Genomic DNA, 14,641 nt, shown 5'->3' on the forward strand with positions numbered 1-14,641 from the left:
TTCCAGGCCCTTCCCTTCCCACCATGGCCTGTCTCTAGGACCTCGCAGGCATGAGCCCGAGAGAGACGGGCCCTGAGATGGTTGGTAGAGCCCCGCCTGGGTGCAGCGGGAGGAACATTTGGACCCAGAGTCAGAGGGACATGGGGAAAGGCTGGCCTTGGGAAGCAGATGGCTCTGCTCCCCGCCATCTCTGGGGCACACACACTGGCTGTGGAAGAGTCAGTGTAAGTTCCTCTGAAGTGCTTTGTGCCCTGGCTGCCCCTGAAATCTCTGAGGAGAGATGGAAAATCCCAGCGCCCCAGCTGGACCTCAGACTGATTCACTCAGAACCTCTAGGCAGGACCCAGGCTTCGGTACTTTTTAGCCAAGTCTGAGACTGAACGAGACTCCATCCCTCCAGCCCCAACCCTACCCTCCTACACCCCCCCTCCCCCGCCCCCTGCCTTCCCCCTAGCTGATGTTTCGGCCTCTTCCCAGGTGGGACTGTGTTCACGCCCTGCACATCTGCTGTACCCAGAGTTCCTGCTCACCAGGGCCAGACCCCACCCCTACCTGGCCCCACCCCTACTGGCCCCAGCCAGCCCCAGGCTGTAGAGATGCCACGACCTTGTCAGCAGGACTGGCCCCAGGGTGAGGCTCTGGGCTGCTCATCTCTAGTGGAGACCCAGACAAGAGTGCTGCAGTCCTGACCTTTAAGGGGGAGCTGAGGCAAGCCCCCGATCAGCATCTCAGGCCCCGGCCTGGAGCCCCAGCTGTGTGATACCCGCCAGGCTGCTCAGACTTCAGTGCCCGCGCAGGCTTCCTGGGGGCCTTGTTAATGTGCAGACTCTGATCTACAAGTCGGAGGTGGGACCAGAGGCGCTGCCTTTCTAATAAGCTCCGGGGAGATGCTGATGCTGACGGTGTGGGGACCACATTTTTTGCAAGAAATGGAAGGGCCCTTTGGCCCTTCATATAATAAGGTGGGTCATGAGCACTCACCTCCTTAATCCCCCCCCCACTGCTGTTCCAACCCGTTTCCCCCTCCTCAGGGCACTGGGAACACAGTTGGCCTCAACCTGCCTCACTCTTCCGTCCCTTCAAAGACAGGCTAGATCAACCCAGCACACAGGCCCGGTCTCACTCCTGGCACCAGCCTGAGGTATCCACATCACTCCACAGCTGGGTGGCATCAGAGGATGCCCTCCCCGTTCATGCACCAGGAGCCCTGGGCCACCCCCCAGGAAGCCAGCACAACTGCCTGGCCCTTGACTCCCTGTCTGACCAATGCCATCAGTTTGCTCTCCTGCCTGCCCGTCACTCAGGAGTCTGAGTGCACCCTTTGGATGCAAACCCTGAGTGCAGAGGAAGAGGTATGAGCCAGGAAGGACCTGGACTGGGAGGTCAGCTCGCCTGTGTTCATAGCCTGGCTCTGCCTCTCAGCAGCTGTGTGATTTCAAGCAATCTCTGAACCTCTTTGAACATCAGTTTCTTTCTCTGTAAAATGAGGACAAGGACAGCCTTTATCTCACCGGGTGCACGCACATGAGAAAATACACACATGTGCTCAGCACCGTCTCTGGCATTTAGCAGGTGTGCTAAATGCAGCTGTCCCAGTAGTGACAAGCACCAGCTCTACCAATCAGAAGCTATGTGACCTCTCACAGCCTCAGTCTCCTTGTTTGTCACTTGGGTGTAACAACACCAGCTTCGTGGGTTCGTTGGGAAGATTGAGCAGGAAGAAGCCCGGCACACGGCAGGGATGCAATGCACGCTACTTCTCCATCCCAGGCAGGGTCTGTGCTTCCTGTGTATTTGTTCCCAGAGCAGCAGTTCTCAGGCTGAAGTCTGGGATTCCAGGGATCCCCGAGACCCTCCCAGGGGTTGTGTGAAGTCAAAACTATTTTCTTAATAATGCTAAGCTGTTATTTGTCTTTTCTGCTGTCATTTTCCCACGAGTGTACAACGGAGTTTTCTGGAGTTACATATGTGTGATATCACAACAAAGTGAACACAGGAGCAGACGGGAGAATCCAGCTGTCTTCTGTTAAGCCAGGCATGAAAGGGGCTTTTCAAAAATGCAAAACAGTGTTACCCTTCTCACCCAATCTCTTTTGTTTAAGAAATTTTTTTTTTCATAAAAATACTATGTTGACATGTAGTGAGTTTAATATTGCTGTGGGAATGAATTAAACATTTTTAAATGGTCTCAGTTTTAATGAATAATACGGTAAATATGGAGATAACCCATGTGAAAAAAAGCTCTTTGGGGTCCTCAGTAATTCTGAAGAATATAAAGGAGTCCTGAAACCACTGACTAGGAAAAAGTGCACAACCGAAAAGTTGAGAATTTTATGTTTTATTTGGTGGATTTTCTGAGGACTTCAAGCCCGGGAGACAGCCTGTCCGATTACTCTAAGGGGCTGCGCTGAAAAAGTAGGGGAAGAGCCAGGATGTATAGGAGTTTTTGCAACAAAGACCAGGTAGTCAGAACATCAAAAACTTACTGTTAATTAAAGAAATACCAAGTTCGGATTATCTCAGGTTAAGGGATTTAAGGCTTTACTATGTATAGAAAGATGCAGGAGTCAGGGCTCACTGAAATCATTCCTTTGGTGTGCACCTTATCTATCCAGGGCCAGTGTCCTGTCCTCTTCCATCCTGAGTCCACTCTGGGTGCACTGATGTGGGTGGCTGCAGTGGCTAAGGGCTTGGCATCGAGCAGTCCATTTGTCCCCATCCTGAGTGCTCTCAGGGCTCACCATCAGGTGGCTCTCGTGGCTTGATGGCTGCAACATCCTTTATTTACTGATATGGCAAGTAACACTTTTCACTCACAATACCAAACATTGAGAAGGCTGTCCTTGATACTTGCTGTGCTGGCTGAATGGGGGTCTCGGCATACGTTCACCCAAATCAGCTCATCCGAGCTCAGATCAACTGGGGAACTGCAGCTGTGTCATGAGTAGTTGAGATCTCCCGAGGGACGCTGCACTGTGTTAGGTGTGCCTCACCTCAAACTTCCGGAACTGCAAAGAATTCACCCAGGACCATTGGGCCTGGTGTCCAAGTGAGCTACACACATGCCGTCTGCTGGCCGCCATGGGTTTTTCCTGGCAGCCTCGAATTCCCCGTCCTCTGGTAAACCTCACCCCTTCAGGGACCAGCCACTGCCCCATTCTCAGTCCCCATGATTCAGAAGGCTCCAGAGGTAGTCACGTGACCCAGATCCAGCTAGGGCAGTTGCTTCAGAATTAGTCATACAGCCCAAGCAGTCTCTCAGAGCCAATGAGCATTTGCCCCAGGTCTTTATTGAAAACAGTGGGAGAAAAAGAGCTCTCATCTTACTGGTAGGATGACAGCCCGGAGCCTCTAGTGGCGTGTTCTGGAGGATCCAGTGGCACCACCCTCAGGATAGAGCTTGCCTAAGAATTAAACCAACTCAGAACCAAATAGCAGAGACAAATCCCTACCACTTGGGCCCCTAGAGCCAGCTCTGCTTGGACTTCTTGGTCACATGTGTCACTAAGTTCCTTCCCCCCCCCCCCATAAACCATTTTGAGTTGAGTTTCTCTTCTAGCTAAAAGAATCTGAAAAACCCATCATAATCAGACACAAGACCTGGATGATGGGGAAACCACTGGGGAGGACTTGGGGTGAGTCGTCCACCAGAGGCATCCCTGAAGCCCACCACATATCCGGAGCCTGGGTGAGGTCTCCTTTGCCCACTGACAGAGCCCCTTCCCAAACAACACAGCTAGATAACAGTCCAGATTTTTCTTTCACTTTATCATTTATAAAGCCATACAATGGATTGCAAAGAAACAAAGCAGCTGTACAGGAATGGGAGCATCAGTGTACAATACATTCATGTCCAGGATAAGTAGCATACATCAAGGTTTATACAAGGTGACAGAGGTTATAGGCACGATGATACAAAATAGAAAGTATATTTCCATCTATATAAACACACAGCCAGGGGATCGGGAAGATGCTGGGTTATTCTGTTTTTCCTGCAGAGGGCCTGGGAGGCAGGAGAGAGTGGGGGTGAGGAATTTCTTACATTTTTTCTGAATGACATGTTGGAGAGGAGAGAAATGGGGAAACAGCATGCACGCATAGATGTGCTCTCTCACACACGAACCACACGTGGACACACAGGAGAGTCTCAACCTGTTGAACACTGATTAGAAACAAAAGTGGGCTACTCTACAGTCACCTCATTGCTGGGAAGAGCCCAGGTGTGGGAAAGAAACAGAGATCTTCCAACATTTCAGACATCTGAGGGCAGAGGAGCCCCACCTTCGCCAACACTGAGATCCCCCAAATCGGGGGCCCTACAGGCCTCACCTCCTGATTCCTTTCACCGCTGGGCGATAGTGAACTTGACGTCCCATCGCCCACCACCTCCAACCCAACTCCTAAGTTCCCTAAAGAGACAAGCAAAAATACGCACACACACACCCACACTTGCACACACGCGCGCACACATCCTGTGTTACCACTGGCCAGGGGACTCCAGTCTCGGGATTGCGGGACCTGGACCTGGGTGAAGGGTGGCCCAGGGACTCTGTCCTCAGCCTCTCCAAGGAACCTGAGGGTGGAGAGATGTAGGGGCAGGAGGCAGCAGCCCTTGGGAAGGGCATTGGCCCCCTCAATCCCCCCAGATCCTGAAGCTGGGAAAGACCAAAGGGGAGAAGAGCCAGGAGCCAGGGCTGGTGGACGGACGTCAGGGGAAGGGAGGGCATGGATGCTGCTCCACTGACAGACCATCCACAGTGCCCGGGTGGCGGAAGGAGCCTGCCCAGCCTCTGCTGGGCCCATCCGAGTCAGGCAGAGTGCCCTCCTCGTCTCCCTCCTGGAAGCCCCTTTACTGAGGATCACACCTGTCCCACTTGCTCCCTCCTACGGCCACAAGGCCATCAGGTGCCCCCTCCCTTATCCTGCCAGTCGCTGACACACCCAAGGATCCCTAAAAACCCTGCGAGGGGAGAAGGGATCCTGGCAGTCCTGGAGCTTTTGGAGTTGCTGTGGGACAGACTCCAATGAGGACCTGGGTCACAGGGCCTTTCCGCGATACGTCTGTCCCTGGACACCCGGCTGAATGAGGGGGACAGAAGACCGCAATGGCCGGGCAGGGGCGTTCCACTCACCCCTGGAGCTGGATCAAATGCTCACTTCCTCCCCATTTCCCCTCTGGGGTCACCTCTCCACTGTTCCCATGCCCTGTCTTCCCCTCTGACTCCATCTGGGAAGGGCCATGCAGACCTCACTGGGCCTCCCTCCCTGAATGGGAGGGGTGTCACTCCCCTGACCCCTGCCTTCCAGGCACCAAACAGGCTGGTTACAAGGCTCTGGCTGCCTCCAGGCCTGGCTGCACAGTGAGAGGCAGCCTGGGCCCAGGGCTGGGCCTGAGGCTGCCTGCGCTCCATGTCACTGCATCACAAGCTGACCTTGCCTCCCAGGCTCCTTCTTGCAAGTCCTCCCAGACCCTTTCCTGTCCCCCACTCCCCAGCCCATTTTCACAACCAGACTGCACTCTCCTGGCTGACAAACAGATTCAACAATAAACGACAGCACAAATGGTGGGGAGAAAAGAGGATAGACATTCATACAATAATAACAATAATTAAAAGTGCTTTCTTTGAAAGGAAATCTTTGGCAAGAATATACCGCAGTGCTGTGATGTTTGTGTGTGTGTGTGTGTGCATGTGTGTGTGCACGTGTGCAGGGTGCACAGGCCTAACCTGTAAGACACGGGGGGACTATGGTGTCTTCCAAGCAATGTCTGACCCAGAGACGGAGCCATGATGGAGACTGGGGTACCCTTCCCCATCATTCCTCTGGACAGGCCGAGCTCTAGGAAACTGACTCCTTCCAGAAGGATGCTGGGGAATGAGTTGATCAGCTTCCCAGCATCTCCTGGGTCCTTCCCAGAGTCACGCATGGTCAGGTCTGAGTGGGGTGGGCTGGCCATGCCTGAGAGGTGGGCTGCTGGTGGGCAGTGGGAAAGCACATGTCAAAGGCTGAACCCAGATTTGCACAAAGGGTCCGAAGCTCCACCTGGCCATCCAGACCAGGAGGAGAGAGTCCCCAGACTGTCCAGTGGGAGATTAAGATATTTACAAAGGAACTAGGTGCAAATATTCTCTTCTGTCTGGGTAGAGAGGTGGGCTGGGGGTGGGGAGGGAATGAGAGAGGGGAAATCAGGGTAGTCAAGGCCTCAGAAGGAAGAGCACTTTGAAGGAATCTCAGTCACCAAGAACAAGGCTTCAACCTCTGGGAAGCACAGGGTGGGGTGCTGCTCCCAGCCTTCCTCAGACGCCCTCCTTTCCAACTCCCTGAAACAGAATGTCCGCACAGACACAGCTTCTTGGAAGGAAAATAATACAAGACGCACACATCACCCACGCCCACCACGCACACCCATGTCCCCTGCAGGCTCTCACACCTACCAGGGCAGCTCCCCTCTCATCGCTGGGAGCTGATGGCAGGGCCCTGGCTGGCCAAAGCTAAAGGGGATGGAACACCTGCACCCTCTGCCCACTGAGCCCCAGACAGAGTCTAGGGACGGCCAAGGCCAGGGCAAGGAGAACCCCAATTGCTCCAAGGATAAAGGCCCCTACAGTTCAGGCTTCACTTATCTGTACAGAGAGGGATAGGGGTTGGTTTATGCCAGGGAGGCCATAACGCAGTACGGGAAAATAATAAATACTTCTTGTCAATTTACCTATTCTTTTTTTTAACCTTTTCTTATATTTTATTAGCTTACAGATTCTGTCAGTATGTCTCACATATATATTATATATATTTATATATCAGTACAATGCCTCTCTCTAGAGAGCCCAGAGGCTTAAGAGCTACTTAAGGATGGAGATCTGGTGGATGTTCCATCTGGCTTAGAGACCTTGGGTGGTGGTCAGGGGGTTCCCAATAGCCCAGTTGGACTCTTGGCCCCTTGGCCTAAATGTGAGCCTTTTGCCCTCTGCTCTGCGGCAGCTGGGCTCTGCGGGGAACCCAAGGCAGAAGCGGGGAGAACAAGGCTTTGGTATCGTACGCAGGCCATGTGGTATACAGGCAGCAGCCCCCAAAGCTCTGCCCAGCTCCCCCGGGCAGCCCAGCAAAAGTCAGACCCCAAAGCCTTGCAGAGGGAGCACGAGAACTGTGGGCGTCTCCTGTGGCCTCGCAGAGCAGGGCTTCTGGAAGCAGTTTCCCAGGATGAGCCCCCAACGCAGGGACCCTTCAGGACAAGACAGGGCAGGGCAGAGCAGGAAGGTTCAACCCCCAGCACCCCAAAAGGCATCATGCACGTAAGCCAGTCTGAGAAAGGCGGATCTGGGGCACAAAACCCAAGGAAGGGCTGAGGGCCTGGAAGCTGCCCACCCCGATGCTGGACCGCACGCCTTGGGGAAGGTGCCTGGAGCTCAACAGCCACATTTCCTGAGGGATCCTTTCCCCAAGGCTACAGACACACATGTCCGCATCTCCTCAAACCAATGCTCCAGCCTCCTGGTGGAGGCAGATCAAGGCTAACGTTGCAACATGGCCAGCCCCACTCCTGTCGGGGTCTCTGTGAAGAGGTGGGGCTGGCAGCACCCAAGGTCTTTAGAGCAGGTGCAGAGACTGAGAGAGAGTCCATTACCCATCATCCTGCGTGCTCCTGGGGAAGAGGGCTTGTGCCCCCACAGCTGCCCTGTCTCCCCAACTCTACCTTCTTTGGACAGGATACATGTGTGTACAAACACAGGGGACATGGACAAGCACACCTGTTTATAACTCTAGGTGAGAGGCAAACAGATCAGTGTGTGAGGACGTGGGTGTGGCCATATATACACAAACTGTACATCAGAGGCAGAGCAAAGAGACCTTAAGTGCCTCGGGTCTGAGATAATTTCAAAAGCAAAAGTTCTGCCACTGGATGTCCCATGCTGCCTTTTTTTTGGTTTGGTGATCTACCCTAAAGGTGGCCAGAAAAAGATTCTCTTGACATGATTTCTTCTTGCAAAGCAGTTGGGTTAGGGAGAAAGAGCTTTTCCATTTCTCCCCAAAATGTGGGTCCCCAAGGAAGCTGGCTCTGTCTCCCTTGAGCAGCTCCGTCCTCTCAGAGGGTGGAGGGGAAGTTAGGTGGATCTGCTTAGTTTTGGAGGCTCTGGGGGGTTTCACAGTATCCATCTACCTGGGGGAATCCAAGTTCTCCTCCTCCATCTTTTTCTTTCTTTCTTTCTCTCTCCCCCTTCCCACTCAATTCACTTCCCTCTCCCCACGTTACACTTTCTTCTCTCCTTCTCCAAAATTGGCCCAAAGTCCTCCTTCTGGATTCAAGGATGGTCAGGATTCATGGGTCCCCTCCCCACACACCCCACCCCCACTGCCCTGGCCCCGGGGCAAGGGGTGGGAGTTCATCTCTTCTGGCCTGCACTCAGCATGACCTTGGAGACAAAGTTGACGATGGCAGAGGCCGGCTGGTTGGGGTCGAGCTCGGCAAAGAGGTGGCAGGCGTTGTCCGTGGTGCTGCCCTGTTTCCGGGCCACAAAGCCGAAGAGCCTGCAGGGGCAGGAGAGGGGTGACAGGTGTGAGGAGGGAGCACGAGGAACCCCAAGCCTTGGAGAGCTGCCCAGGAGAGCAAGCTCGTCTTCCAGCTGATCTCTCTCCCCCATCCTGCCCCACCCCACTGTGCTCTGGGTATTGACAGTGGAGCACAGGAAAGAACCCTATCTCATCCACGCCTGGAGATGACAGTGTCACTTGTTCAGGGTCAGCAGAAATTCCCCTTTGGGAGGGGCAGAGGGAGGAGGTGCTGGAGGTGAATGACAAGACTGCACAGTGAGAGGTGGGGATGAGACCAAAAATAAAATGGAACATTCCTAGACCAGCTTCTCTCCGCCTGTCCCAGCCCCACCCTTACCCGACTGTTCTCACACACAACACAAACAAATGAATTAAATGTCCCCTGCCTCTTCAGACACCACAGAAGGTCAAGGAGACCCAAGGACAAGGAACCACCATCCCCCACCACACAGGCACACATTTCTCCTGGGCTCAAAAGAACGGGAGCGGGATGGGACCCCACACCTGCTCCCCCAACCCCCACTCCCCACACCAGGACTGGAGTGACCTAGCATTCTCTCTGTGCAAAACAGAGTTAAAAATATGAGCGGGGAGAACAGAATGTGAGCTCAGGTCCCCTCCCAGCCAGCACGTTGCTAATTAGAGCTAGATGGGGAAATCACGACAGCTGGAGATTCCAATGGAAACCCCTCTCCCAGGACTGGACCTCAACAGCTAAAATTAGCAAAGTTGGGTCTGGCTTGTCACCCTGTGCACTCATGTACACACACATGCATGTGCACACACACACACACACACACACACAGTGGGCTCCCCTCGGCTTTGCTATCCCCAACTATGTTTCAGGGGCTGGGAACAATGAAGCCAGAGGCCTGGGGTAAGGGTCTACCCAAGCAGGGAAGCCTAGGCCTGTGGACCACTCCTCAGAGCCCCCTCTCCAGGCTCCTTTGTGCCATGGAGGGAGATAAGGGCGGAGAGAGGGAGTGGCTCCAAGCTGCCCACATGACAGAGCACCCACCCTGGTGCTGGTGCCAGGTTCTGTCAGGATGGAGAGCTGGCCAACCTCTCAGGCTGAACACCGCCCACCTACCCTCCCCTGATGTTTATTTCAGCTCCATGGTCCCAGGGCCGACTCACAATAGCCCAAGTCCTTCCTCTGCTTGGGGGAGCGGATGCAGGTGAGAAACCTCAGTCCTCAAGGGCAGAGAGGAGCACAAACAAGCACCCCCTTAAATCGGGGGCCTGAGGCATCTCGCTTGCCTCACCACAGTCCAGCCCTGATCTCTCCCGGACGTCTGCCAGGGCGAGTCATCAGCCGGCTCAACACCCAACCTGCTCCCAAATGAGGAGAGGGATTTCCAGGCCTGGGGCCAGCCCGCTTCCTTCCCTGGCCCATCTCCCCCTCCCAGGGCCTGGTGGTGACTAAGGACAAGCTCCTTCCTGCAGGGAGCTCTGGCCTTCCGGCGGGGGACTCGGAGACCCTAATGACCCGTGAGCCCAGGAAGAGCTGAGGCATGAAAGAAGCAAGCTTTGAGAGGACTGGATGCTGGGGCCTCCTTTCGGTGGGGCTGCTAACTCGTTATGTGACCTGGGGCCAGGCAAGGGCCCCCATCCCACAGGCCCCTCTGGACACCCCCAGAGGGAGCATTCGTTGTGCTGAGATTGGTCAGTTCCATTCACCTTGACCACGGTAGCCTCACTGGGGCTCCTCCTCGCTCTCCTCCTCCCTGCCTCCACCCTCTCATTTCTTCATTAAATATTTATTAGCCCCTCCCACACAGCAGACACAGTCCTGCCCTCAGGGAGCTTTCAGTCTGTGGTCCCACCTCCCTGTCCCCAAGAAATCAGCTCGCTCCTACCCCCACACCCATTTCGACCTGTTTTTAAGACCTATTTTTAAATATAGGTTCTTTTCCCAAACTCTCCCAACTCTCTCCCTGCCTGGAAGCGCTCTCCTTTGCGACACCACAGATGTGAGCTGTACCCTCCTGACATATCTCATTCAGCAGTGGTTTTATTTATTTATTTGTTTTTTACACAGCAGAAGTTTTCTTTTTCTAAAGCCTATCTTATATGAAGTCTGGATATATAAAGCTGACAGCAGTCCTTATGGCTATAAATGTGTCAATTCAACAGCATAACCATTACCTATTACAGGGTCCATCAGTGAGAAAAAATGGGGCTGTTTGGATAAACCAAAGTAAAAGGTGGAATTATAGATCGCAGTGACAGCCTTATATCAGCTTCATTACCCAGGTTATTCCTATACTATGTTTTGGTTTAACTGAGAAAATCCTGATTCATCCTTATAAATAATTGCAAATCATAGCCGGGTTTTCCTCCCTGCGTAACAGCTCAGTGGCAACCTGAGGACCCTAGGGCTCCTTGGAACACCGTTTGAAAACCACTGCTGTTTATACATTTATCTTATTCACTGTGCCAATGTCAGACCTCCTGGGGGCAGAGTCAGCCTCCTGGTTGGTCTGATTCCTCCCAGGGCTGAGTTCCCTGGAGGCATTTATGAATTGCTGAATGGATGGAAAAACGGACCAGAGGGCCCCAGGGCCATCCCTGGAATTCAGACCTTCCAGACTCCCTCAGTCTGAAGAGGAGATCTAGCCCATCCACGTCAAGAGAGCAAGAAAGGGAACCCAGGGAGCCAGGACTGCAGGAAAGAGCATTTAAACAACCCCTGCCCCACTGCCATCACCTTCAGTAAAACGCAACGATTTCTGTTCACTTCCTCAAACCCCTGATGGTCTGGTCCTGGGAGAGGGCAGGGGACAAGACTGGAGTCTGGGCCTTTGTCAAGTTTTTCTCCAAAGCTGAGTGACCCTTGCTGCCCTTTGCCTACCCCTGGTCCTGGATTCTAAACCTGCTCCCGCACCACCCCCACCACCACCCTACCCCACCACCACCCTACCCCACCACCAAGCAAGGGGCACAAAGAGCAGCCAGTGGGGCAGGGGACAAGCACACTTACTTAGCAGGGGCACCTCCCTCCGTCTTCATCCACCTGCAGAAAGAAAGACAGCACAGTGTGAACCACCCCGCCTTCTCCCTTAGAGCCCAGCCCTGGGCAGGCCCAGGCCCCCTGGGAAGGCAGAGCCCCTGTTCCGGGGATGGGAGCCTCCAAAGATCACGTAGCAGGGCATTCATAGTGAAGAGAACACGGCGGCCTGCCGCACAAGGAGCCTTCCCCAACGTGGAGGGAGAATCAGATTTGGGGTCAGGGACACAGCAGATGGGGTGGAAGCAGGCGCATGATCCCTGGGAGGCGCTTCAAATTTGTGATAGAAAAACTCAAAAAGATGCCCTGCACAGTGACTCACAGTCCCAAAGACACAGGTAGATCTTCAAATTGATCCAATAATGCACACACGCACGTGCACACATGTATGCACACACAAGCACACGTGCATATGCACACACGTACATGAGTGCACACACACAGACTCCAGTGTTCTAGTGATGGCTGGGAGGGCAGGTGTCTACAAGAGACTTACTTTCTCTCCTGCGGATCCAGGTCACAGAAGGTGACGGTGTTGAGGGGGTAGTGTCGTCTGAAGAAGAGTCTGTGGCGCACACATCAGAGAAACAGAGAGTTAAGCGCTGAAGTGACTGCTCTCCCCACCCTCCATCTGTGGCTGTCACAGGTCGACACAGCCTCTCCCTTATAAGCATGATGGCCGGGGCTGCTCACATTGGGGACATAAAGCAACACATAGGGACAGAGGGACGTGTCATAGAAACATGTCCCAAATGCTAGAGGCTAGGAAAAGAAGGAAGAAACTGGCACTGAGGAATGAGAAATGGGGGAGACACTGGAGGAGGAAGAAAAGGGGCTGGGGAGAGAGCATGAGATGAGGGGCTCCACTCTAGAGAGCAGGTGCTTTTATCAGATGCATTTACAGCTGTCTAACCTATTCAGGCGTATTTGTAGAAGGAAGGAAGGATGGATGGATGGATGGATAGATAGGGGGTGACATAAATGAGTGAAGGAATAAATAAGTGGGAGAGGATAAATGGGGGATGAATAGATGCAGGAATGGATGGATCAATTGGTGAGTGCGTGAGCAAGTGGGTGAGTGGATAGGTGGGTGGATGGATAGATGGATGCAGTGTATGAATCAGTTGGTAAGTGGGTGCGTACGTGGATGGGCAGATGGGTCACAGGAACACCGAAGCAAGCAGAAGAGTCTTACTTTCTCTGGTTGTCGGTCAGTGTAATTCCCTGGGCAGAAACTTTGAAGTGAACGATGGTGGCTGCTGGTGTGGGGTCAGCAGCCAGTGTCTCAGAAGTGGCTTTGGAGATGGCCTGTGGCCCAGTGAGGGACTCCATGTCCACAGAGTTGACGAAGAGCACATTGCAGGCTGGAAGAAACCCACCCAAAAAGGAGTCATGGGGGTTGAAATGGGTGGGCACCACTCCCTAAAGGGAGAAGCTAGCAGATGAATTTCAGGCCAGTCTTAGGCCAAGGCATGTGCACACAGAAATGTGGTCTGCCCAGGGAGATCTGGGTCTGGGAAAGACATCCAGCCCGCACCTGCAGGAGGGTACGGGGCAGAGGGGAAGAAAGGCCTGGGCAGGGATCCCATCTGGGGTGGCCACTCACCTGCCCCTTGCTTCAGCAGGTCGCTGGTTGAGTTGGCAGGGCCCGAGCTATCCTTCGATTCATCTGTGGGGTCTGAAACAAACATTTAATTCAGCTGGTAATTAAAACTCCAGAGCTGGAAAGAAACACAAGTTTGGCTGGGCCTCGGGCTAGTTTTGCAAATACTTTGTGCAACAGATACTGCCTTTCCTAACAGGCCCTGGCAGATGGCACGTGTGTCCAGTTTAAACATCCAGTCATTAAGTATTCAGTGCACTGGTCGGGAGCTCTGGAGTCCAACAGGGTGGGGTTCATATGGCCACCCAGGCACTTACCAAGTATCTACAAGACGGAGGTGATGGTGAGAGTACCCGCTTCATTGGGTTTTTGAGATGTTCCAGGTACAGTGTCAGCGCAGTGGCTGGCATACAGCAAGCATTCAAGCGGCAAGTTGTTTTGTACTGACGTGTCTTTGTACAGATCAATAAATGCCCTAATTCATTAAACCACAACGCGGCACAACTACAATTTCTATATTAATAAGAATTGAGTGTTGTTTATACCAGCGTTTCTCAGACTTTGGTGTGCAGGCTTGTTAAAACACAGATTGCTGGGCCCCACCCCAGAGGTTCGGATTAGGTGGGGCTTGAGAATATTCGCAATTTTAACAAGTTCCCAGGGGAGCTGATGCTGCTGGTCTGGGGACCACACTTTGAGAACAAGTGATTTGTACAGTGTAAACGATCAAGCAGTTTCATAATTGTTGAATTACTTTGGTAAATTCCTTAGAAATGTAATTTTAATAGTGCCTAAATCCTGCAGTTAACAGTGCTATTTAAATAGTATTTGAACTTTTAAACTAATAAGAGTGGTCAATTATCATTAATAATTCAACAAATTGAATTGGATACATAGAAACTGCCAAATAATATTGGAGGTTTTATGTGTGGACATAACCCCAGGAGCTCCAAGACAGACTGAAAGCAAGTCCCAGACACACTTCTGAATACCCTATTCTTGAACAGAGAGCACTGGTAGATGGCACCCCATTTCCCTGTTCCTAGACCTCAAGTTCAGGGCCAGGCATATTCCCCTCCCCTCGTGTGGGCCCCGTGGACCTGGAGCTGTGTGATGGAAGCCCGTGCTGGGAGGAGTTTGGGGTCTCTATCTGCCATCCTCCAAAGCTGGACATCTCTTTAAGAGAAACTAAAATCTCCTTGTCCAGCCCCGGAGTCTCACTCAAATTCTCGCCTTCTATGTCCTGAGGCTCTTGGGTTCCATGCATACTTCCCACAATCAAAAGAGGGCTTGCTCCTACCATCAGCTCAGTATCCCCTTGTCCAGGGAACATTCTCTGCCATGCAGACTAGAAGCTCCAGGGACCCCTTAGGCTTCCTGTTTCCTTCCCACACCACGCGGAGCCCAGCCACCTCTTCCTCTAAGACAGCCCTCGATTGTGCTTGCTCCTCTCCATGCAGAACCCCCCACACACCTGGATG

The 14,641-nt window shown here is 53.0% G+C and overlaps 1 protein-coding gene across 12 annotated transcripts in view; it reads right to left on the minus strand.

The window, feature by feature from the left end:
- Positions 1-3,747: 3,747 nt before the first annotated feature.
- Positions 3,748-14,641, minus strand: part of TNS1 (tensin 1) — a 186,684-nt gene continuing 175,790 nt past the window's right edge. For all 12 annotated transcript variants that reach the window (XM_032480201.1, XM_032480203.1, XM_032480202.1 and 9 more), the window contains 5 exons: positions 13,164-13,235; positions 12,753-12,921; positions 12,054-12,122; positions 11,531-11,563; positions 3,748-8,523 (listed from right to left, as the gene is read on the minus strand). In XM_032480201.1, coding sequence (XP_032336092.1) covers positions 8,379-8,523; positions 11,531-11,563; positions 12,054-12,122; positions 12,753-12,921; positions 13,164-13,235 — 488 coding nt within the window. In that variant the 3' untranslated portion in view covers positions 3,748-8,378. The remainder of the gene's footprint in view (positions 8,524-11,530; positions 11,564-12,053; positions 12,123-12,752; positions 12,922-13,163; positions 13,236-14,641) is intronic.

The sequence above is a fragment of the Camelus ferus genome, chromosome 5, assembly GCF_009834535.1.
Source record: "Camelus ferus isolate YT-003-E chromosome 5, BCGSAC_Cfer_1.0, whole genome shotgun sequence".
Lineage (NCBI taxonomy): Eukaryota > Metazoa > Chordata > Mammalia > Artiodactyla > Camelidae > Camelus > Camelus ferus.